General features: G+C 44.3%; 1 protein-coding gene and 1 long non-coding RNA gene across 7 annotated transcripts in view; one reads left to right on the top strand and one right to left on the bottom strand.

The window, feature by feature from the left end:
• Sox5 (SRY-box transcription factor 5) overlaps positions 1-26,275 on the bottom strand; it is a 982,978-nt gene that overhangs the window by 309,581 nt on the left and 647,122 nt on the right. For all 6 annotated transcript variants that reach the window (XM_048432629.3, XM_048432630.3, XM_048432628.3 and 3 more), the window contains one exon: positions 19,036-19,162. In XM_048432629.3, the coding sequence (XP_048288586.1) occupies positions 19,036-19,161 (126 nt within the window). In that variant the 5' untranslated portion in view covers position 19,162. The remainder of the gene's footprint in view (positions 1-19,035; positions 19,163-26,275) is intronic.
• Positions 3,981-6,990, top strand: LOC148122534 (uncharacterized). Its single transcript, XR_015737396.1, has 3 exons — positions 3,981-4,269; positions 4,748-4,879; positions 5,414-6,990. It is a non-coding gene; the product is annotated as an uncharacterized LOC148122534 (long non-coding RNA).

Genomic DNA, 26,275 nt, shown 5'->3' with positions numbered 1-26,275 from the left:
AGATGTAATCCTGTCCTTAATGCCTGAACTGTGAGGTTTTGTTTTGTTCAGACACCATCATCGCCATATGAAACGTTTTCCTGAAACCGAGTTATTTCAGCTTTAGAGTGTGCTATTTTCTTTACATCATCCCAGAGAACACATGGGCAGCTTGTGGTAAGGATCTGTTACCCGTGCATAAAGGGCAGGGTGAATGTTTAGGGGATTCATGAGGGGCTGCACCATCCTTGTTGAACCTCTTATAGAACATTACAACTGTCTGACTTGCAGCAGGCTTTGCTCCCAGGGCCTTCCCCACTGAGGAGCATGTTCACTGCAGAAAGTATTGTCGACTGGGACGTTCTTTGGTGGATTTTCCAACATAAGAAAACAGTTGAAAATGTTAATTTTCTGGAAGATGGTGACTCACCAAAAGTGGTTTTACATTGTTGCTGTTGTTTTGTAGCCAATCTGGAAGGCATAAGAAGAATGGGAGAATGAAGATATCCAAGTCACACTAGAAATAACAAGGAAAGATGGAGGGTGGGGTCCTTCTCCTGGATTCAGAAACAGAAAGATAACCCATTGCCAGTGAGATGCAGTGGAAGTTCAGGAAGGCAGAATACTAGATATCTCTTAATGTCTAACAAACAGACAGTATGGCGACCCAAAGAGGAGGTGCATCTCAATGCCATTCCTTGTCCTCTGTGGGCTATGGGCTCTGGAGATTCAGTTGGCAGGGTGCAGAAACTTAAACATTGACACAGCTCTTGGGAACCTTGATGAGAGGGATCACTAGAACTATTTTCTTTCCAAAGTATTCCTCAGATGAGAGAGGTAAAGGAACAGAAAGATGGTTTGGTGGGTAAAGGTACTTGTGACCAAATCTAGCAACCTAGACTCAGTCCCCAGGGACCACATGGCGGAAGGAGAGAACTGATTCCAGTAAGAGTCCTCTGACCTGCACATGAGAACTGAGGCCATGCATATTCCAGACACACAGGCACATACATAAGGATGATAAACTTTCAAAACAAGGGTTCAGTCAAGACAAAAGAGATCTTACCCAATATTTGAAAGCTATGACATTAAAGAGATTTTTTTAATATTTAAAGTACACCAGAAGGGAATTTATGGAAGTTGCTGTTGCAGGGAGTGGAGTGATGTAGGATTCCCTTCTGTATATGTGTTGCTTTTATTGGTTAATGAATAAAAAAGATGCTTGGGCCTATGACAGGACAGAAGAGAGATAGGCAGGAAAAACTAAACTGAATGCTGGGAAAGAGAAGGCAGAGTCAGAGAGGTACCATGTAGCCCCATTGGAGACAGATGCACTGAAACCTTGCTGGTAAGCCACAGCCACATAGAAATACACAGATAAATAGAAATGGGTTGAGATATAAGAGTTAGTCAGAAATACATGTAAACTACTGGCCAAACAGTCTTGCAATTAGTACAGATTTCTGTGTGATTATTTCAGGAGTCTGGATGGCTGTGACATGAATAAGCAGCTTCAAACCACAGTGTGGCACTGGAGAGATGACTCCAAGAATGTATTGATCCTAAGATGAGTTCATGGAGGTAAAGAGTAGATGCAGAACTTGTGAGATGTGAATCAAAGGAAAATATTTAAACTCAAATCAAGTCTGGGGAAGCCCTCAGACTTCTTAAAATACAGTCAAGGTAGAGAGAGTGTCTATCAGCTGCAGAGGACGGAGAGGAGTGCAGTGGATACCGCTGTCTATCAACTGGAAGATAGAGAGTGTTAATGCAGTGGATGCAGCTGTCAATCAACTGCAGAGGATGGAGAAGAGTGCAGTGGATTCCGCTGTCTATCAACTGGAAGATAGAGAGTGTTAATGCAGTGGATGCAGCCGTCTATCAACTGCAGAGGATGGAGAACAGTGTGGTGTAAACAGTTGTTTCCAGTCTTCTGTTTTGGCGAAAGGGAAAATACAAATTGTACCAACTGTGGAAAAGCTCAATTTAGTTTTTTTAGTATTGAAAAATGTTTTATACAGACAGCATGGGGCTTCTCTTTTCCTAGAGTTGGAAGCACCTGCCTGTCACTGGCATCTTGTGAGATTGCTTCTTAAAATGTTCCAGTTAAGACTGAGGGCACTTAGAATTATACACTACCACAGTCATTGTATTCTTAAACCTCTCCTATGAGGTTTCATACATTATATCCAGACTCCTGTTTTAAAGGGGTCTAATGACCTTTTCTTATTTGCCAAGAACCATTTCGCTGTGGGACAATGGTCTTGTACCCTGTAAAGATTTGTCTTGTATACTTGTTTATTAAAATGCTGATCGGCCAGGCAGGAAGTATAGGCAAGGCAACAAAAACAGGTGAATTCTGGAAAGAGGAAAGATCAGTCTGCAGTCATCACCCAGACACAGAGCAAGCAAGATGAGAAGGCCTCGCTGTTAAAAGGTACTGAGCCACGTGGCTAACACAAACAAGAATTATGGATTAATGTAAGGTATAAGAATTAGTTAATAAAAAAACCTGAGCTACCATGCCGACCAGCTAATAATTAATGTAGTCCTCTCTGTGTTTCTTTGGGACTGAACGGCTGCAGGACCAGGTAGGACGGAAGCCTCTGTCAACACCATTTACCAGTGTAGTCTCTTACATGTGCTCATGTGAGCTACATGATAAGTCAATTTTGTCTTTTTGTTCCACAGAATCCAAACTACAAAGATAAAACATATTTTAAACCTTTCTGTACTATTCTTTAACTATCACCAAATCAGCTTTCTTTCCATTTTCCATTGATTCACAAATACTCATCACTTATGCCTATGTAGCCACGTAAGATGAATCTATCCCATTCCACCTTGTCTGGTGACAACCATACCATGCCTGGGTTCCATCTCTGGGTGCCTACTCTATTTTCATTTCTTCTTATACTTTAGCATTCTGTGCTACTTTATTCTACATCTGTCCTTAAGGGAAATTAATTAACATTCAACAAAACCAGAGAAATTTTTTAAAAAGAAAGTTTACTTACTTATATTTAGTGTGAAAATTGACAACTTCTCTTACCTCTTGTTTCCTTGATTTCTCATTTCAGATACCTCTATTTTTTTTATTCCCCCATTACTTTACATTCTCTGGTTTTATTCTATTTTATTTTTGCCCTAGACAGTGTCTTGCTGTGCAGCCCACACTCAGGGCTTTAGCTCGCTACACTCACTCCGTTTCTTCTCTGCCTGCCTAGCTCTGGGATTAGATTGGGACACGCCATGCCAGGATAAATTTCCTTTTGTGAAAAACAATGGACACTAACTTTCTAAACGTTAAGAATCCCCTCAAAACTAATCACCAGCATAATTAGCCTCTACTCTTTGCATGCCTCTGTGCCTTCCATCAGTCTCCATTCTGGGGGCTTCTTCTGCCTTTCCCCTGGTCATTCGTCCTGGCTCTAAGGTTGTCTTCTACAGTGACATCATCACAATCTTCCATCACCTAGCAATGGGCTGTTTCCTTGGAGATAGCTGTAGCCACTCTTCACTGAAGCTCATTTATAGCTAACAAATCAGGTATGGTTTTAATAGATGGATACATACTGTACTCATTAAATCTATTTACTAAATAACTATGGATTCGCAATGAAGATAAAGATTGTTCCTCTAAGTCCTGAATGTCTCAATGTGAGTCAAAAATGTTCAAGAAAGACATTGTTGAAAATTGCAAGAGACTGGTTTAAAAAGTCACTTTTTACTATTTACTATAAAATATTACAAAGTATACAAAGGAAATTTGGTGAGAATTTTGGCTGTTTTTCTTTTGTTTGAAATTGCATAATGTTTACAATGATACTGAAAATATACAAATTATTGCGACAGTGACAGTCCTGCGTAGTTTCTGACATGGCACCAGGGGAACAGGATGAACTGAACTAGCTCGCTGTTTTCATCCTGATGTTTTTTTTTTTTAGCAGTTCAGGCAGTAGTAAGTTGACTCCATGAGACGGCTTAGAGAGAACAGGGGTCAGGGGTAAAACAACTTAAAAACAGAGAGAGAAACCCGTGCTTTGGCCCCAGGCAGTACTCTCTCAAGCTAAATGTAGCCTGTGTTTCCAGGGCCTGCACACTGGATTCAGGACACTAGGGAAGCAAACTGGAATTTCAGTCAAATCATAGTGAAGATACAGATCAAGCAGTGGGAAATTCGAGGTCCGGGAGCAAATCTACTTGGCCAGGAATGAACCATTTCCAGCATGGGTGCTCTGGGGAAAGCCCCAGAACAAGCCAGGAGGATTTCCAGCAGGATGCCTGGGAGTGAGTGTTTTCTTTGCTCCACACTTGGTCCCGTTTGCAGATGTGCCCGGGTGATAGCCCGAGACAGGAGGGAACACCAAGAAGCCATGGTTTATTCTGGCTACTCAGGCCTCTTGGGGAATGTAATGAGAGCTTGGGACATTGTCTCCAGGTTAAAAAACAGTCCTAGTCCATAAATCAGAGCGACTAAGGGCTTCACAGATTTCTCAGAGCTCAGTTTACAGCCTTTAATGTGATTTGAAACTCAGGGTAAAAAAGAAAAGAGAAATACCTTTTCTGGTGGTGGGTGAGGAAGGGCTTCCTTCTGAGATGCACTCTAGGGTTGGGCACAAGGAGGGAGAACCACACTGTGGGCCTTTAGATCCCTCCTTAGTCCATTTGGTCAGCCAAATCCCACACCAAATTTTGATGGATTTGTCAGTATTTTAAGACAGATAACAATTTGTTAATTTTATTTCCTATGCATGTATTTTGGAAGACACATAGAAGGCACAGTGGGAGTCTGACGGAATGGCCACAGAAGTGAGCTCTGAAGCCTTGCTTCATTTCACAGTGGTGTTTGTACCTTTGCCTGACTGTCTGTCTCCCAGGAAAGGAACGAGAGTACCTGGTAAGAATGGAGAGACTGGCTCCTCCCTGTAAGGCACACTCCTGGTATTTCTCTTGTGGGTGGGGCCCTCCCTCATGAGGGGTTGGGCCTCACTGCACCACCTCTTTGCCACCAGTTGAGGGTCAAAGGGCAAACATGTGCAGCATCCTGACCCTTCACAAATGCAAAGAAGGTAAATCATGCCTTGTGTGGTGATAGCATCACTCTTACAATGCCAAATAACCTAAAATCGCATCTTTCTTTCCAAATGGCCATTTCATCTACTCAAAACCGATCTGTTGTCATTGCAACAGAAAATATATTTTTCTAAGATTATTTGAAGTTAGATAATGGTCTAACTAACTCTAAACTGTTAAAGAGTATAAGAAGGTGTTTTGTGATAGAGGTGGTGGTAGTGGTGTGTGTGTGTTTGTGTGTGTGTGTGTGTGTGTGTGTGTGTGTGTGTGTGTGTGAGAGAGAGAGAGAGAGAGAGAGAGAGAGAGAGAGAGAGAGAGAAAGAGAGAGAGAGAGACTTAAATGCCATCTTTCTCCTAGGCAGCACTTCCCCCAGATGAAGAGGTCAGCACTGTTTAGCCCCGCACTGCCATGTTAATTTACCGTGACAAGATAAAGCAGTAATCGGGCCATCCCCTGGATGAACCTCCCGCCATCCAGGGACACGCTGCGGCTGATCTGCACAGAGCATCACTTTATACCACCGTGGTTACAGAGCCCCCGAGTTTGTACATGCAAGCCCTGCTCTTCCTTTGACCCCCTCCTACCACCTCATTCCCTTGCGATGCTTGTCTCTCTGCTTGGTGCACAGGTAGCCCACACCCACTCAGGGCTAATCTCTGAAAACTTTATGCTTTGCGTCTGACAGGGGATGCACAATGCGCCCCCCCCCCCCCACACACACACACTCTGTCAGGTCTCCTCATTTACAGGAAGACATCCCGGGACTTAGATAATCCATTGATCCCACTTGCATCGGCTTTTATATTTCAGTCTGTCGTGTTAAGTTGTCAAGAGCAGTGGTTAAACCAGTGTTTCACGATCTGAGATTGACTTTCTAAGGCTGGGTTTCTCAGAGCTTGCCTTCCTACCCTGCACTCCCAGCCATCTCTAAGAAAGCAGCTGTGTCTTCACTGGCGTGAATATAGTAATGAAACAATAAAGTGTTTTAGGTCAGGACATTTTAGAGAGACTCGGGTTATAAGCATAAGAGCGAAAAACCGAACAAGCTTTGGAATTTCAAAGGATGGCGTCTGTCTCGTTCTGTCTGCGGGAAGCAAAAACACCATATGTAAAGGGGGGCATGTTTCTCTCTATGTAAAACAAAAATAATTACAGAATCGCTGAGAGGACATAGGCCTACATGAAAGAGTTGGGGGCGGGGGACAGAAAAGACGGCCACAGGAGCCCATTAGGAAAGTGAGAAGTCCGAGTTTGGCCCTGTGAAACAAAGGCAGAACCCCGTCTATACGTCTCCTCTTGGGGTCTAGCATTACAGACACGGGTATTTTGGTTGGGGATGTCAGTTTTAGTTGCAATATGTCAGATTTCTGACAGGCGAGCTGTGATATTATACAGAGCCTCAGATCACATCCTCCCTACATCATCTCAAGCTGTTCGTGTGGGCAAATTAGAGCAGAGAGATCAAAGGACTAGAAAGCAATAAACACAATCGTCATAAACAAAGGACCAAACTTCTCAAAGATCATGAAATTCCCAAAATCTTAGAGTGTACCAAAATGGGGGAAAAATGTGAGAAGATACAGTAATTACTTAAACCTTGTTAAAAAGCCACCAACCTCCCTGTCACTCGTTAAGAGAAAATGAGTTTGTAGACATTACCAAGTCATTTTAGGAAGAAAATGCATCATTTAAAAGTATATCCATAATATGTCTCCATGCCCGGTTTATGCTGATACTATAATCGCATCATGAGCCATTTGGAGAAGCTGCAGTCAATACAGGGGATGGTTACAGTTTCCTAACACACACACATACACACACACACACACACACACACACCCCACACACACCCCTGAATTAAAATTTTCAAATTAGTCAATTTATGTGTATGGGTGTTTTGCCTGCATAAATACATGTGTAGCACATGTATGCAGAGCTATCAGAGGCTAAAAGAGGTGTCAGATCCCCTGGGACTGAAACTGTAGATGGTTGTAAGCTTCCATGTGGGTGCTGGAAATCTAATCTATTGCCTAGGACCCCGTCATAATTCCCATCATACAATATGTGTGCACTTGGGTCTAAGTCCTGCATTTTGCTTTGCCTTTGTTTGCTGAATTGTAGACCTCCCATACATGCACCTGGCACATGCTCAGTGAACATTCTCCCTCTTGACCAATCTGGGTTTTGTTTTCTCTTTTATTGCCGGGGGAAGCCGTGTGCACTTTGACTGTCGTGTTTAATGCATCAGCAATCTGACCTGCAGGTTCTGTCGGTATTGTTGAGGCAATCCGTCTTGAACCTGAGACGATGGGATCTGAGAGAGAAAGATGGGCACTGTTGTGCTAGAGCCTGGCACAGTGGCTGACACAAGGCCCACGATGCACAACGGTGACACCATTTTAGAGAGCTATGACTTGTATGCTACCGTGCAGTGTTCCCCTGTGACCGCAGTGCAGCCTGGTGTCTGGCAGATGGGCAAGCGCATTTGACATGGCTCACTGGGAACAAGATACACTGACCATTTCTCACAGTGGGATTGCACTATGGGCGGACTCTAGTCCCGTGGAGGCTCTATGCTTTCCCTGGATGACTGCACTTATAAGGGATACCACCGCATCCTTATGTAAACCCGGAAGGAATGTCACTTATTCCTTGGTACCCTAGGTCCCCATGGAGTGGGGTCCTGACCTCCCCTGTGTCTGTCACATTGACGTAAATCAGAGGAGGTTTTTGGATTCCTGGAACCAGAGTCACAGGTGGCTATAAGCATTTCTCACGGGTTCTGCAAACCAAAGGGTATTCTAGCAGAGCCAGCTAGAACTCTTAACAGCTTGGGCCCTCTCTGCTTGCCACGCACTCCCCCAACACACACACACACACACAAACCACTGCCTTCCACAGATTGATGCTATTTGTTAGGTCAAAGATTAGCAAGTTCTCTGTGTAATGGCACGTTGCATGAGCAAGAGTCTAAAGGAGTGCTCCAACATTGTGATGTGACGTCATAAAGGCATTTCCACGGGAGCACGCGCGCCTGGGCTCAAAGCCTGACATGTTAAAATCTGGCTGTGGTGATATGTGTTTGTAATCTCAGTGCTGGGGAGGCAGAGGCCACTGGAGTCCTGGGATTTGTTTGCCATTCAGCCTGTCTGAATCCCATCCCAAAAAACACCATAAAATGCATAGCTTGTGAGCAATACCACCAGACATTACCTGCCCCCCACATGCATGTGGACACACACACACACACACACACACACACACACACACACCTACACTGCACATGCATCCAAAAAGTTAAGTAACCTCTGAGCTTGGATAAACAAGTAAATATTGTTCCACCTGCCTACTGCAGTGTATTTCAGAAGCCCTTTAAAATCCTTTGGTCTGGAGGAAAGGACTTGAGCACCCAGTTCACACAGATCTTGAGTGTCTGGACTCTGAAGTCACAAACTCAAATTCTAAGTCTTCCTTAGGAGAGAAGTCTCTTCAGGAGCAGGACTGCCTTGCTCCACTCAGCATGGGACACCACAGTGTGATAGTCCTGAGCAGACGTACCAACGGGAGCAGTGATACATACAGCGTGTGTCACCGTGAACTGAAGCGCTGCTAATGGCCATCACCAGTTGCCCTCAGGACCCCCTGAGAACTCCGTATATGAGAGTCACCTCTCAGGCTGAAGCTTTATGAAAAACTCACAAGAGTCACTCCGAGTTGCTTCTTGGGTTCTCCTGTGGACCCCAGAGAGATGATCTCAGACACACAGGAAGCTTGTTCAGGGGCTCTTAGGTCCCTTTGCCCAAAGGCATGGAGGCAACTTCCCCAAAGCCATACAGATGCTGGAAGAGACCCTTCTCACCCAAGACCAGTGTTTATCCAGACAGATGGGGATTCACAGCCTGGGGAGGGGCTACCAAGCTAACTGCATTTAAAAGTGTATGCTCAGAGACAGAACGACAATTATCACATGTACTCACTCATAGGTGGTTTTTAAACATAAAGCAAAGAAAGCCAGCCTACAAACCACAATCCCAGAGAACTTAGACAACAATAGGACACCAAGAGACACTTACATAGATCTAATCTACATGGGAAGTAGAAAGTAGAAAAAGACAAGATCTCCTGAGTAAATTGGGAGCATGGGGACCTTGGGGGAGGGTTGAAGCGGGGAGGGGAGAGGTGGTGGGGGGAGCAGAGAAAAATGTAGAGCTCAATAATCAATAAAAAAGAAAAAACTTTCATAAATTTTAAAAACTCTATTTAAAAAAGTGTATGCTCACAAACTATTGTCACTTATGTCCCTGTCACTCATTGATACCAGGCTTTGATGTTCATGCATACACATTTATATGTATATATAAGTCAATGCTACTTAGACTCATTTGGGGAAAGTACTCAAGTACCTGTCTTTTTATACCTTATCTCTGCTTGTGAAGTTCTTATTAACACCCAGAACACAGTGTTTTAGTTTAGGGCTATCAACAAACATGACTAACTTTTATCTCAAGGCAGGCTCGATGTTTAAGAGCTAGGGAGAGAAAGTGAATGAACGCATCTCCTATACATAATCATTATGGGGTCTGCCCTCCTGCCACAGAGGCAGCCGTGACTAAATGACAAGTTTCAACGAGGCACCTTGTTCACTGGCTTAATCTTGTGGTACTAAGGTCTCAGCCAGTCAAGGTTGACCCCCTCATATTAACACTGCCTTCTGTCACATGGTTCATTCTTAAATATGGATAATAGGAAAAACCATAAAGAAAATGTGTAACCAGGCAGCAGGCTCACAATTGTCAGCTCAATTTGCTGTGTGGTTTTATCTGATTTCAAATACCACACAACTTCTCTTCTGCCATAAAGGAATAGAGAAAACTAACCAAAAGAAAATGAAACAAAAGATAAAAACAGAATTTATTGTTGAAAAGGCTAGAGAGCCGGTGAAACCTTGCAAATGAACCGAGTCTAGTTCTCAGCACACACATCAGGGGCGTACAACCACCTGCGGCTCCAGCTGCAGGAAACCCACTGCCCTCTTCCAGCCATTATGGGCAGCGGACTCCAAGCACATGGCCACCCACAGACACACACCCACAGAAATAATTAAAAAACCATAAAGACAAATGTTTAAGAAAGAAAAGAAAGCAAGTGATAAGGGCGAGGGTCGCACAAGACGGTCAAATCTAACCATGAGTTCATACTGTGAGCATCGCAGCTGTGGTGGAGGGGCATTTAAGTGGTGTGCAATACGTTAATGTTCTCCCGGCATGGCGCTATTGCTGAGGTAAACTCTGAGTCCATGCTGTCACCGTTAACCGAAGGAATCGTTTTCCCTCTAAGTTCCCCTTCCTCCTTTTCATTTATGTTCTTCCGAGGCAGTCTGGTACTGTCGTTCACGTGGGCCTGGTGTTCACTAGGGAGCCCATGTTGGCCTTTAGCACATGGCGAACCTCTTGCCTCAGTCTCCCAAGCACTACCACCGTCCTGACTCCCTAGACTTTTCTACACTGCAGCCGATGTCCTATTTCTGAATTCGCTGTCTCCAGCGACTCTATACACCTTTGAGATGGAAAGCCCTGCTAACCAAATGAGAGGGTCTAAATCCTGCTGAAAGCCACCCTTTCTCCCATCCCTGCTCTGACATGGCCTCCTTAAGTTTAAAGTTCTAATGGCAACACTTGGTTATGGTTTCAGGTCCATAGCTCCGCCTTTGGCTGTCCGACTTGGGAGCTAGAAGTCCAGGTGGAGAAGTGACAAGTCCTCCTGTTCCTAGGAAGCAAGCATTCCCACTGGGAGGGCCTGGGGAACTTCTGGATTCTCGCAGGTGGTGACGAGAAACGGTGAACACACATTCCTGTTCTCACTGTCCTTAGTCAGCCGCTCTCTCACTCTGGAATAACCGGCTCCTGGGGTCCCCGTCCTCCTTCCACCTTCACTGTGGGCCCCTCCCTATGAATTCTCCAATTTCAAAACCTGACAACAGATCAGCCAAAGAACTAAAGCTGAGAAGTGGTTAAAAAGAGGGGAAACGTGCAGAGTTTCTGTAGCTACAACCGGAAGAGCAGCACTGTGTCGCCAGGAGCAGCGCCCCTAGATGCGCAGCATCGCTAAGAACAACCTGCAAAGGGAATTTTGGAACTGACAAAAGTTTCAGGATCTTTTTCGGCCAAATGAGGATACGGAAGGTGAATTACCACTTATAACCAGCCCCGAGTCGGAAAAGAGAAGTGCACAGACTCAGAACTGTCTGAATGAAGTACCTGCGTTGGCCTGTGGAGAACTCAGTACATGCCTGTGTCATGTAAAGGCCATTGAAGCCTCCTCAACAACATAATCCTTGGTTGAATGATTCATTCAACACAGGGTAGAATGAATCGAAACTGGGCACAGTGGGGACTGACAGATCTCCAAAACCCCAGCTCTGAGAAGAGAAATGAAGGGAGGAAGTCCACATCAGTGCACATTGTTTGTGGAGTCTCCTGCCTGTGTCTTTTTCTGATCATGGAATTCTTGAGACCTACAAGGGACGCATGAGGAAAGTTTCTCTAGATCGCTGCCAGAGTACAGGTAGCTCAGACCTGTAATCCTAGTACTTGGACAGCTGCGGCAGGGGAATTATCAGAAGCTTGTGGCCAACCTGGGCCAGTAGTAAGTTCGAAAGAGAAGGGAAGAGAAGCGAAAGAACGGAAAGCTTGGAGGAGAAGGTGAGGAGCACGAAGTTAAGCATCTCGAACGAAAACCAGTTAGTGAAGAAGTGCGTTGTCGCGTCCCAGTTCCAGGTACAACTGATTACTGCTTTTCTGTCTCAAAGTTAGCCGTAGAGTAAGAAATGGCACAGCTTTCTACTCACAGGTCAGGGCACCACTACACAGGGTGCCAGTCCTGCCCTTTAGAGCCCTCACCGCGTCAGCATCTCAGCCACATGAGCCATCTTTCTCCCCACTGCAGAAGGGACAGTCACCCCACAAAGCAAACTCCAAAGAATCCCAACCAAGCAGAGATGTGTTTGTGCCTACTGCTGTAAGTTTCCTATTTCAACAACTTTGCCAAATTTGATGTTAAAGACTTTACGGCGTGCTTGGAACTGCTACCTTTTTTTAAAAAACTTGTTCTGCAATGGGCTTTCTGTGCTTGGGTAAAGTATTTAAAGTAACAACGAAACCAAATGCCTGTGTGAGGAGTTTGCAACAATGGAAATTAAAACCGTGTGCAGGATACTCAAATCTGGGAGTCTAGCATTGTGTCTCTCGGGGAAACTGTTTCAGATTAAGTGACTTTAATGACCCTCCTCAAATCTCACCCACCTTTGTACTGAGAACCCTCACCACCAAGAATTCCAACATCTTACATGAATTCTGTTTTTTATATTATGGTGATCATCCTAACTTAATTCTAAATATAAAACCTCAGGCAGAAAGACACAGTTTCATGTTCATTTCTGTTTTACTTCCTCTCAGGAGCCGGGCTTGTTGTTTGAACTCGACGACTGAGCAACAGGCCCAGGGACCCTCCAGTCCCTGTCTTCCCAGCCCTGGGTTCCCAGGCACACACTGCTGTGTCCCGCTTCTGTGCTGGGGATCTCAACAAAGGCCCTTATGCTTGCAAGGCAGGTGCTCCACACACTGAACCATTGCTGCAGCCCTAATCAGAGTTCTGTGACTTACCATGAGCCAGCCCCTCCCACCATGGGGCTGAACCAAAGGGCATGGGCACAGGACAGAATGATCAACTGCCCAATTTCTCCAGCAGCTTCTGGGGTCCTAGCTGACTGTGTTTCTCTGTCTCCATCCCTGATAGCCCTAGGGATAATTTCCCAGCACAATGCACATAGAAAAATTGAACTTCCATTCAAACACAAGTCTGGAATTATGTCTAGATAAACAGCATCAGGGGGTATTTTGTGACAATGCAGACAGGGTGATGTTTGTAACAATGTCATTTCATTGTATGATAAACATCAATTTACCATAAAAAAAAAGCCAAATACAAACTCGTCACCATATTACCTTGCTGCAATTGAATTGGCCTTGTTCAGATAAGAAGCCTATCTCTGCCAGCAACAACAGGTTAGAGATAAACCCGGTGAAATCACACTCCGTGTGGTGTCGAACGATCCCGTCTGTGATCATAACTTCACACTGCCACCCAGCAGATACAGCCTGCGTGCTCACTTTATCTGAATCTAGTCCCTGTGCTTTTAAGCAGAGGGCAGCCCACATCCACATCACTCAATAGTAATTATGCTTTTGTCTAGAGTATAGGAGAGGGCTCTCCCTAAACAGTGAAATTCTCATTATTACAAATGGCACAAGGACCACCTTGGCTTAACAATAGCCGGGCTTACCACGCCACAAGAACTTAATGCCAAGTCTGATGTACAAAGGTAACAGACATTTAAAAGCATATAGAAAGCATCAGACAAGAATAGCATTCTTTACCACCCCATAATTAAGTTCTTATTCTGTCATTTGTTTTTGAATGGCATAGACATACATTCTTCTTTTTCCCTTAAAATTTCTTAATACTATCCCATAGGTAGCATTATCCTAGATATCAAAAAAATGCATAATTGATTCTTCTATTGTAAGCAAAATTCGTATAACAAGCACCTAAAGTCACACAGCTACAACACTGCAGTTAAAGATGACCTCGTGTGAAAAAGTAGCCGGAGTGCCGACTGTGAACCTGAACATCTCTTTCTTCTCTTGGTTAGACCGGACGAGTGCTTACTCGATGATTAAGACTGCTTCTCCTACACTGGGATCTTGCTATGTTATACTTAGAAGCCCTAGCATTTCATCTTTTATAAAAAGTTAATTTGAAAACACATCTCTATCTCTATCTCACCCTCCCTTCTGCTCTCTCTCTCTCTCTCTCTTTCTCTCTCGCTCTCTCTCTCTCTCTCTGATGGACTGAGGTGGGAGTAGACTCACACTCAGGTGGTTTCAGCACACGCTGGTCCTACAGTGTGGAAGCACATTGACACTAACGTGCACCATCAGAGTGCATGCTGGCCCTGGAGACCCAGTTCTGAATATTTCCATGAAATCAGCTCTAAATGAGATACTAAAATTTATTTCAAATACATACAACACATTGTGCATATGTATGCACACACACATATCACACACACATGCACACACAGCCTGGCACACATAGTGGGGTGTAACTCTAGTTCCAGTGACCCGGGAGACTGACAGGTGGAGAAGGGCTTGAGCCGGAATCAGGCAGTGTGGTACCTCTGATTTTGTCCCATGAAAGGGAAGGTCCAGGGTGCAGCACATTGACGCTGCTCTTGTCTAGGCTGCACACGGCCACCAGCAGGACCAGAAACAATGCACAGCAGAAGTATCTATGCACTTATTTTTTTTAATAAGATTCAGTTACATCTAGAGCAAGCCTCTCCAATGATTTCATACTGAAAATAACATATTGTTCCTTCAAAACAAGAACAGTTTAAAAAATCAAAAGGAAGCTCGAGGGAGACAGAATAGGCTTTAAAAAAAATAGACAACAGATTATTCTGGAACCACGGGTGGTGGTGGCTCTCATTTCATATCACATTTGCACTGGAGCTGAGAGCTCACCGACAGATGCGGCATGCAACCAGACAGAAAATGAGCGCCAGAGGCTGCCCCACTGTGAACACCAGAGGCCCCCCCAGGCCTTCAGAGCTGCTCCTGTCCCTCTGGACATGCACACTCTCTTGTGCTGAGAGCTGTGAGCTCGTCTGCTAGAGACTGTCTGCATCTTCCATTCGACTGGTCCATAGCGGAACTTTCCTTAAGGCTCATCTGAACCACAGAGCTACCCATTTGCCTCTGAAACTTTGAAGCAGCAACCAAGCCCGCTTTAAAGCAGCAAGTAAAACAAAATGCAAACCCACGGGCTGGGAAGAAGACTCGACGTGGTCTGTAGAGCGCTTGCGGCACAGGCCAAAGCCTGGGGCCGAATACACACGCCAGAGTCATGTGCAGCAGTGTGTGCCTGGGATCTCAGCCCTGGGGAGGCAAAGACAGGAGGGTTCCTGGATCGACAGATGGCCAGGCCAGCCAGGACCAGTGAGCCCGACATTCACTGGGACTCACGGACTCAAAAACAAGGTGGAAACACCCAAGCAAGACACCAACAGTGAAATTTAGCTTCGACGTGTGTGTGTGTGTGTGTGTGTGTGTGTGTGTGTGTGTGTGTGTGTGTACCAGAATAACCAGAATACAGATGTACACACATAGACTTTTAATCATACCTATGCACAGGACATACATACGCAAAAATTTTTTAAAACACACACACAAACCAAACAATCAACTAAAGATACAGGAGGACTTTTACTGCAGATAGGTTACAGGTCGGGATGGCCATTCTCATGGCAGAACCATTCAAGGCCCAGCTTTCTGGAGATGATCAGGAGTCAGGTTCTGCTGTTAGCCAGTTGTCAAGGTCCTGAGGGCTCGTTTTCAAAACAAACCCGTAGCATTCCCCTTGTCATTATTTCATCCACCCATGCCTGGATCCCACAAGTATGGGGTATCTAACAGCCTCACAGCACCATGTATCTCACAAGACTGCATAGTTCCCAGCAATTCAAAGCCTACGTAGAATTTAATTCTCAGCCTTTGTGCTGATTATAGCTACCTGGGAGTTTCTCTTACTTAGGTCTTTAGTTTTTGCCTCCAAATACTAAGAAAACACCCAGGAGCTCAGAGAGGTAGACTTACATCCTTATCTGGCTTTTTTTTTCAGTCCTTAACACTTTCATAACTGGATATGAACAGGACTCCGAATCCTCATCTTTATTTGGTGAGGAGCGGAGAGTGCACCAAGTTTCCGTCTCAGGAAATACCTTTGAACTGAGGTCTTATATGGAAAGTCTCTCCCTGATTCTGCCAGGCAGGCTTGCAGGAGCCACTCTACGACACAGATTATGACACATTCCCCATTTTCAAAGATACTCAGTAAAAATGTAGAGAATATATTTCCTTATGAAACATTAAGACTCTATTGTGTGGCTCGAACAATAGTCTATTATAAAAAGAAATTATTTGTGTTGATTAATAATACCACAAATATAGCAAACCAGTTCGATAAATGTTTAAAATAGGTCTTCTTCTAGGAGCTTCCTTGCTGACTACTCCTCAGACAGTGCACTAGTCAGCATCACTGTAGCTGAATTTCTACAAAACTGTCACCAAGAACTGACGTGTATGGCAACTGTGCCTCTAAATACTTAGTATTTATTGAGCCATATCAACTTAAGTATTAATCGAATCATCATAAACTGAGTATCTACTTCATGCTATATTCCAGGAGAGGGAGAGAGGGAGAATCAATAAGAAATCCTGTGTATTGTGTAGAGACAGACATCTAAGTGCACAGGTCATAATGCGGACACCGATTAAAGATACGGGACCATGGGGAGAGAACAGAGTACTACCCACTGTACGAGGACTGAGTGCACCACATCTAGGATGTGCTGACCTAGTCGTGTGAAAAAGCATTATTTACCATGAAGATGATATTTAAAAATCAGAAAGATACACAAAGAGAATGTGTAGAACTGCCATTAACATGGTGCTCGGCCATGTTCACAGCTGTGTGTGAAGCTGGCCATGGCCAAAGCATTGCATCTGTGTAGAATATAGAGAAGCCCACTCACAGTGTGGGGTAGTTTATATGGGAACTGCTGCTCAGATGAGGATTGGGGGTGAAATTCTGGAAGTGGCAACACCACACACACATTTGACAGTGAGGAATACCATACAATCCTTTCTCTGGTAGGCAAGTCAGTTGGAGATGGGAGAATCATCTAACAGAAGGGCTCAGAAGTTGGGGTCCTGATGTGTTCAAGTGTCCACATGAGAGAAGAAAAGCTGATGAATACAAGAACTATCAGAGGTAGAAACAAACTGAGAGGCTACTCATGTGTTGATATCGCTCATACGGAATGGGTCATTGGCTTTATGGTGTAGGAGGTCCTTCTGTATTTGTGTTGCTTTCATTGGTTAAATAAAGAAACTGCCTTGGCCATTTGATAGCGCAGAAACTTAGGTAGGCAAGTAAGGTAGAACTGGATGCTGGGAAGAAGAGCAGAGTTAGGCAGACACCATGAATCTCCGGCCTGAGACAGACATAGGTTAGAATCTTGCCGGTAAGCCACAGCCACATGGTGATACACAGATTTAATAGAAATGGGTTAATCAAGATGTGAGAGTTAGCCAGTAAGAGGCTAGAGCTAACGGGCCAGGCAGTAATTTAATTAATACAATTTCTGTGTGATTATTTCGGGTGTAAGCTAGCAGGGTGGCTGGGACAAACAAGGGGCCCCGCTCCTTCTACTACACCAAAACTTATACCACAGTGGATCTCAACCACTTTGGGTCACAGAACTACTGAAGAACTCACTGGAAATCATAGCACAACTCAGATCCATTATTTCAATTTTTGAATACTTTTATTATTATTGTGAGCCTATGCGTGTATGAGCATGGGCACATGTGTACCAATGTCTACGTGTGGAGGTCAGAGGACATCTTTCCAGAGTTGGTTCTCTCCTTCCAGATGAGTTCTGTGGATGTAGTTCCCTTCACTAAGTCTGTATGGCCAGCATCCTTCCACGTGAGCATCTCACTAGCTTGTTATATATGCTCATAAACAGAATTCCCTGCTTCAAGGAGACCCATAGATTGTAGACCAGAACTTCCTCACAGTGTCCCCAGTGTCCCCACTTTCAGTAACTTAATCTGCCTCTCTCAGGCTCATTCATCTATGAGGATGCTTAAAATTATCTTATCGCTATCTTGGCACCGTCCTTTGTGCCATCCTATTTATATTCAGCCCTCCAGCCTTATGTATGTATGTCACTGTCACAGGGAAAAATCCGTCCAAGAAACACTCTTGGTGTGGTACTGTCTGAGAGCAGGCAATAGTCAAAATAATAAGCAGAATCCATATCGCGGAGACATAATAGCAGGTGGGGAGCCTGGTTGCTCACCCTGCTGACCTCAGTGTCCCCTGCCCACCTGTTCCCTCAGCCTTGCATTGGACGGTAAGTGACCAAGTGGGGAAGAGGGAGCAATCGTGGAGAATGTGACCGAGCTTGCCAAGCGACAAACAAGAAGACATAAACTATGCCTGAGTTCTCGTGAAGAAGGGTCAGGACCATGGGCCCAGAAGTCAGCCTGCCTTGGTAAATCCTGGTTCTATGACCTGGAACATCTTAGACTTTCACCGTGCCTCAGGTTTCTCCAATATAAAAGAGAATTAATAGTAATACCTCACTAGATTTACTGGATTGTTAGGAAAGTTATAAATTATTGTGGTATTAAGAAGGGCTTAATCCCTTCTCTCTCTCTCTCTCTCTCTCTCTCTCTCTCTCTCTCTCTTTCTCTCTCTCTCTCTCTCTCTCTCTCTCTCTCTCTCTCTCTCTCTCTGTGTGTGTGTGTGTGTGTGTGTGTGTTACATTAGCTAAAAATCTGGACATACAATCAAATGATTGGAGGAAGTCTGACCCATGAAGACTAGCAATGATAAAGGCGGGCCATTACAACTAAAGTTTCTTCAACATTGCATGAGAAAGAATAAGAAAACGAGTTTGATTCTTGCTAACTTCAGCCAGGTCATCTTAACATGATCTTTGCATGTTGTATGGATTCCTCCCTAAGTTTGTGTCAGAGACAGGCTCCCCGAAAAGCAAACAAAGAACTAAATATCCTTTCTTATATTCCTTTGGGGGAAAAACCCGTTTATTGAAGGAATTCTATGAAGTCTGAGTTGAATCTTCTCTGTGATTCTTAAACACATGATCATTTCAAGCAAAGGGCTGGAGCCAAGCTATTAGAGCAATGGTCTGGTGGACAGGGAGACCATAAGAAACCTGCCATTGTGTGGGGCTGAGCAGGGGGGTCCCTAGGACCACAAGTCTCTTGCGTCAGCCGAGAAACTGGCTGAAATTCCTCAGAGTGAGGCTTGTTGGGGAAACTCACATGTACGGGAAGGTGAAAGGCTGGGAGCCTCTCGCTCTCCTCCTCTTCCAATTTCTGTCTGCTTGTCACCATGGCTACCTCTCCATCTGTCTCCCCATACGGAGAGGCTGGTCGCTTGGAAGACATCCTGGAAGGAACAAAAGAGGAGAAAATAATGAAACCTCCACATAAATCCTTAATGCCATCATTGTGTGGTGAGGGGCCATTGTAACAGAAATGCCTTTTTGTGCTGGCGGAGAGCAGGAAGCCATCCAAACACCACTGCACAGCGCACACAATCAGAAACAATGGCCAAGCAGGTAGCGACAGAACGGGGCTTGTTTGCTGTGAGAATAATACACTAATATAGCACTCTCTTGTATTCTGGCTTCTTAAACAAGAAAATTCACCTAAGAACGCAGCATAATGCAAGCCCATTCCATTTTACAGGGAAAAAAAAGTATCCGTCTAGTTTTACACTTTGATAGACCTTATTCAAAACAGAACATCTGTGAACAGCAAATACTGTGGGGCAGTTTAAAAGAAAGAAAAACACTAAAATTTCTTCCATCAAAAAAATATATATATAATAAAATAAATACATGCTCTCCACTCTAACGCGTTTACACTGCATTAACAGTGAAAGTACCATGAGACACAGAAATATGCCCGGAAGCAGTCCTCCGAGAAACTGACAGAAAGTTGGATATTTGCTCAAAACTTAAGAGCTACAAACATTTTATCATTTGTGTCTAGTGAAACGTTTAAGCCATTTTGACATTTGGTTCTCACACCAGCATGTTGAGGGAGCAGATCACATCAGGATATTTTTTAACGTTTCGTTTCTAGTTGCATGCACCCATACCCTATTCTGATGCTAGTTTACAGTAATTTACTCCTCAGAATTTAAGGACAGAACGGAATCCCCATGCTTTGATTTGGTATGAGAGGCTGAGAGAAACAGGCCTTAGATAAAGGGACAAGAACCGAGCATTGTCTTTCTGATTCAGTAGGTTTCAGACTATCATCGGAGCTTAAAATACACAGCAAACCTTTTCAGTGAGGGGGCAGCTCTTTCTCCCATCATGAAAAAGTTTTACCCAGAAATGGAGCTGAGATAAAATGCCTCGTGTAAAGACAACCGGCTGTCTTGTGGTATGTACAGCTTGGTCGGAGCCTGAAAGAACGGATTTTTTTTTTTTTTTGGTCCTGGTTGTTTTTCAACATACAAAGAGTGCCTGTAGAACCCTCCCCTTTCATTCTAGTCCAGTGGGACAAGAGACAGACATCATATTTCCTGATGGAGGCCTTTACTACTGCTATGCATAGCACAGACCTAGAAATTTCAAGTATATTTCCAAACGATCTGTTTCTCATCCCTGACAAGTGATTCTGCTATGAGTGATAGACTCTTTCTCTCAGATTATTCTTCTTTAAACTGAGAGATACTATCTGCCTCTTAAGGCTTTTGGAAAAAATAAACCAGTGGAGTCCCTGACTCAGGACAGACGCTCACTGAGTGCAAGCACTTGCTTATATTAAAGACTTCAGACCCCCCCACACACACACACATAAATCTCTACCCTCAAAAAAGAAAAAGGAAGGAAATAAAAGAAAAGAGTTTAAAAATAAGAGAGACATTTTCTTCTAAGAGTTTTGCTGTAAAATTAGCATGCAAGTCAAAATTGCCCTCAGAACCTCCCAGACTTGCCATACATAAGTGTAAAGGAATAGAATAAGTCATCAAGTGCTCTTAAAGGAATCTTAATATTGGTGCTGTTGACCAGCAAAGATCCGAGCAGATCAAGGGGTGGGAGTATCTACAGGCAGCTGTCACATGAGTGCTCAGTACTCAAGTACAACTACTTCCAACTCCATTGCAAAGGCTTACCCCCAAGTTCACTATAAATGCAGAGAAGAGTGGAAAGGCTGAAGTAAATCCAGTTAGAATCATTTAGGTCTCATTGGTAATGTGGTCAATTACATTACTACATATACCTCTGGGAATACTCTGTTCTCAGGGTTCTGATTCCGTTTTGGACCTCATGGCTTTACTAGAAGAGGATGCTCAAACGCTTAAGGTCTTGGTGGAGAGATTTGTCAGAGCACACTAGTAGGATGGTTTTTAACCATTGATTGCATCATTGTGATGAAGGCTCTATGCTTGTGTTGTTATGAGACTCGATAGATGGTATTCTATGGTCCCCCACCATAGTCTCATGTGCATTCAGTCTTCCTGCACCTAAAAATTCTAGGCTACTGACAACCTTTGGTCCCTGACCATCAGACAAGAAAGCTGGCTCAGCTGGTCTCCAAAGTCTTCACGACTCTACCATTCTCAGGACCAAGACTGAAGTGCTTATTTCCACTTTGTTAATATCCTCAGTAGTGAAACTTCAAAATCCAGAAGTAGAACTATAGAAAACCAGGTAGAAAGAGATGTTAGCCCTGTTCTCAAGGTGGACAGCCACCTCGGGGCTGAGATTCACTGCCTGTGCAAGTGGCTAAGTGATCTTCCTCAGATGTAGTATCTGATGGATTAAAAGTTCAAGGTCAAGGATGCCGGAAGGCAACTGATGCCACCAGCTCCATATTCAAAGTATTGTCAGTTGCCCTTCGCATGTTGACAGTTGGCAGCCATGCTAGTAAATGTCATGTAAAGCCTCCTGCAAGACAGGTGCTTGCAGTAAGAACACGCATGGTTATGATTCAATAAGGTTAAGTTGGTATCCAAACAAATTATATGGAGAGCCTCAGCTGCAGTCCTCACAGCAGTGAGCAGCGCCCGTGTTTCCTGTCACTCACCCTCGATAGTCAAAGGAGCAATGACAATGGCATTTCTCCAGTTCTGCCTACCAAATTAGGGAGGCATCACAGACTCCCCTTGGTTTAGGAGAGCTGCAGCTATGACACTTGGATGGCTGTGTCGCAGGGTGAGGGCACCTTGGGGCAATCTGAGTGTAATGTATGTGCTTTACCAATAACAAACACCCAGACTACAGAGAAGCTGCTCTAAGGCTGACAGAATTCAAGATGGTGGCGCCTTGTGGGACTGTGCTTCACCAGAGTGATGGTAGTATCTTAACTCACTTTTGTGTCTGGTCGAGGAGACGTTCTTCAAAGAATTCATGTCTCTTCTAGACTGAGAGAGACATTTTTAAATCATCAATAAGTATTAGTTTACCCTTAAAAAGTGCAAGACACTTACCTAGTAAGAACTTTTAATGACACCGTTGGTGTCTCTGTTTCAAGAGTTACATGAAGTGACTAAGGAGATTTTATGTACAGGGAATAGAAATAGTGAGAGACTCCTGAGGTTAAGACCCAACCAAGCCAACTGTGGAACCCCCGTCCCTGGTTCCTCAAGGCCAGAGGCTGTGGGAGGTGCCAGAGGATGGTGTACCTGGTGCACGTTCAGGGAGAAGAATGGCAAAGAGGAATGAGAGTTTGGGGATAAATAGAGCTGGTTTCGTGGAGGAAGGAAGGGTGGAAGCTGAAATGCAGACGGAGATACTTTTAGAAAGTCAATATAAATTTAGGGTTCAGGTTTATTTAGGAAAAGGAGCAGATTGAGAAGCATGGATGGAATCCCATCTCTCCTCTCTAGCGCTCCTGGGATGCTGAGTTACATGAATGGAGTAGATAAGCAACGGTCCCCTTGGAAGGAGAAGCCGGTTTTCGCTTTTCGGAGTCACTTTTGCTTTCCTCTCTACTGTAATGTTCTGCATAATCATGCTAGTGTGCTAGTGAGCCAGTCCTCCCAGAATGACTGGGTCTCTCGCTGCTGCAGCAAGGGTCTCTCTGCACGGGGAATGCCTTGCTAGCAGTCCCTCATGGAGAACACACGTACGGGTAGAAAGAGTGGCTCAGACTGCCACCAGAAAACGAAACCAACAGTGCTGAGCACCGGCAACACAGCGGGGGGCTGACCTTGGGGAGGGGCAGTGTCAGAGAGTCATGATGCCTGCGTGTCTCCTCCCGGAAAGCTATTAGCATGGGTTCCTAAGTGCAGACTAAATACCAAGGCCATTTTGAGCTCCTCCGTAATTCTAAAATAGTGAATGCCACAAAGCCCAGGTGCTCATCAAAACAAGGCCCTGCCCACTCAAGACACCTGGGCCCTAATCCCTGAAGCTTATGAAAGTGTCGAGTTTGACTGGAGGGTAGGTTTTGTCGGTGTGAGATGTTGAACCGGGAAGGTGACGGCAGGGATTGTTGGGGTCCAAACTGACCCCTGTGCTTTGAAGATGGAAAGCCAGCAGGGCCCAGGAAGACTCAAGGTCAGAATCCAGGCAATGGCTTTCAGTGTAGAGAAGATGGAGCAAGGAGAAGATGGCGTCTGTGTATTGGAGAGTATCTAGAAGAAACTTGCCCCAGAAGGTACCTTGATTTCGGAACTTCTGACCTCAAAATTGAAAGTCAAAGCCATTTGGTGTCTGCAATGGGACACTAACACCCCAGTTATCCAAATGTACAAATGCCACGCTGGCTGTTCCTAAAGTCTCTTCCTCCCCACATGGACAATCTTGCTCTCTGTCTCTAGCATATTTCTCCTAAAATCTCAAATCTCCTCAAAAGAGTTCCTTCAAACGCTCTCCACAGGCCAAGCTCCTTCCTCCCCACTTTTCCTGGACATAGAATTACAGACTTATTTCTTTGTTTATAATCTGCCTCTCCCACTAAAACGTAGGAACAATGGAGACAAACTTTTTTCCATTCACAACTTCTTGACTTATATCTAAACATCTTTGAAAATGGTCTTTCAAATACATCTGTTAAATGGATAGCTACTAAAGTTGGGGACCGCCCGACTGTGTGGGGACAACAGTGATGACGGACGCAGGCAAGAACGGCCATGTGGCAGTGTTGTCTTTCTTCCTGGAGTTCCAATAATTGTCTGTGTAATATCTACCTTCTCATGTGCTGACACTCAAACATCATGGTGCCTTGTGCGTGTTTGCTTCCCACATTTTATTTTTAAAGTTCTTATAAAAGTACCTTACAGTTATGTTTCAAATATGCTGGCAAGTCTGGAGAGATGCTCAGTGGCTACAAATGCTCACTCTGCAGTTATGCAGAATAACATTCTGGTCTCCGTGAGGGCTTGCTGGCTCACCCTGAAACCAGGACCTTGTGGGGCACTCACTGGCTCTGACTTCCTTTCCAATACAGTCTAGTCCTCTAGACTCAAGCAGATACAACTATTTATGTATCAGTACAATTCCCAACAGGCAACTCCGCCATTAACGTATCTGCCTGATGAATAAGTGAGAATAAAAACGGATGAAAGAATGGGAATAATTTGTGCCTAGGAAATAACCATTGGGTCATGAAGAAACAGTGGAGATATATTGGATTTTTTGAATTGCCTATATGTGAGTAAAAGAAGACATATACCCATTCGCCAATCAAACAATTCATTCACTGAAATGTTTAGAGAAAGACCCCATATCTCAGGTAGATGGTAACAGAATTAATAAGGAAAGAATATCCGGGGGTAGATGACTATAGTGCAATTACAGACACAGAGGAAGCAAGATGAGAATGCCTTACTGAGAAAAGGTACCAAGCCATATGGTTAAACATAGACAGAAATTATGGGTAATTTAAGTTGTAAGAGATAGTTAGTAGCAAGCCTGAGTAATAGACCAAACAGTTTATAATTAATACATGCCTATGTGTGCTTCCTTGGGACTGAATGGTTGGAGGACCAGGAAGGACAGAAACTTCCGTCTACAGATGACTTCCCAGAAATGTGTACACTATGACAGATGGGTCACATGATGATGCTATCTCAGTAGATAAATCAGAGGGTGCTGCCAGAACTTGTGAAGATTGAACGGACTTCAATAAGCACAGGAGAAAACGCCGTCATGAGAAGTGACGTTGTAGCACACACAGAAACATTCTGACACACACACACATACTCACACACTCTCACACATGTGCACAAATTCACTCACACACATACACTCACATGTACACCCAGACACACAGGCAAAGACTCACACATATAAAATAAAACTGACATGTTTATGAAGGAGAAATAGAACCTGCTTTGGGATAGTGGAGAAAATGCTCTGGATGAAGCAAGGAGAGAAGGGAATACAGGAGATAAAAAGGGGGGAAACAGGATTATACACTGTAGTTCTGGTTAAGCATTGGCTTTAAGTGACTACGCTAGAAAGCTGAAATCTATACGAGGGCAAAGAAGAACTCGTCCGAGTTAATGGATCACATAGCAACATCACCTAGTTACTCTCTCCCTCCCTCCCTGCCTCCCTGCCTCCTTCCTCTCTCTCTGTCTCTGTCTCTGTCTCTCTCTCTCTCTCTGTGTGTATGTGTGTATGCATGTGGCGGGCACACATATATTTATGAATGTGTATGTGTGTGAAGGGTATATTGCACACAAATGTTAGAGCATATATACATATGTGAGTGTGTGTACATGTGTGTGTGTACGTGTGTGTGTGTGTGTGTGTGTGTGTGTATACACATGTAGAGGCCAGAGGCCAACCTCAGGGACATTCCTCAGAAACTGTTTACTCTGTTTATTCCAACAAGGTTTTTCTCTGAGGCCTGATTCCTAGCTAGACCAAACTAGGACAGACATCCAGCTGTCTCCACAGTGACAGTGCAGGATTACAATGTGAGTCAGCAATCAGCTTCTTCCTAGGCGCTGGGGACCTAACTCAGTTCCCCACGCTTGCAGGCCAAAGCTTAACAACTGAGCAATCTCCCAATAACCAGTGTTTTAGAAAGAGGGATAATTTGCTTCCAAACCATTTGCTCTTAAGAGGTAACTGCACGGAGGTGAGTGTGCAAAGAAAACAACTGAGAAAGATGGAATTGGTAAGGGAAGCAGTGCGATTATTCTCCCGGCCAGTCCATGGGGTTGAGTGTTGGACACATGACCCTTCCCCATCCATGTCATGTTCCTCACTGCCACGTGACTTCCTTGCTCGTTGCTCTCTAATACTAGTTTCTGTTATCCACCCTTCCCTCCTGCTAAGACGTAGGCAAGGGGTAGGTCATGTTCGGGAAACACTTTAAATGGTTAAATAAATGCACTTTATTATAAGAACATAACATACAGCAAGCACAATAAATAAATAAATCAGCAACTCTTTCCTTGGCTTTTGTTTAGAATGTGAATATCTCTATCAATCCCCTAGGTTTTGCCATTGGGCTGGTCCTACAGGATAGTGTTGGAACCATACAACGTGGTCTTCGGGAACTCTTTAGGTCATGGGAGCCTTGT

This window comes from Myodes glareolus, chromosome 3 (assembly GCF_982192425.1).
Source record: "Myodes glareolus chromosome 3, mMyoGla1.1, whole genome shotgun sequence".
In the NCBI taxonomy this organism is placed as follows: Eukaryota; Metazoa; Chordata; class Mammalia; order Rodentia; family Cricetidae; genus Myodes; species Myodes glareolus.
The sequence above is the reverse complement of the archived record's forward strand: the minus strand, read 5'-3'. Positions and strand labels throughout refer to the sequence as shown.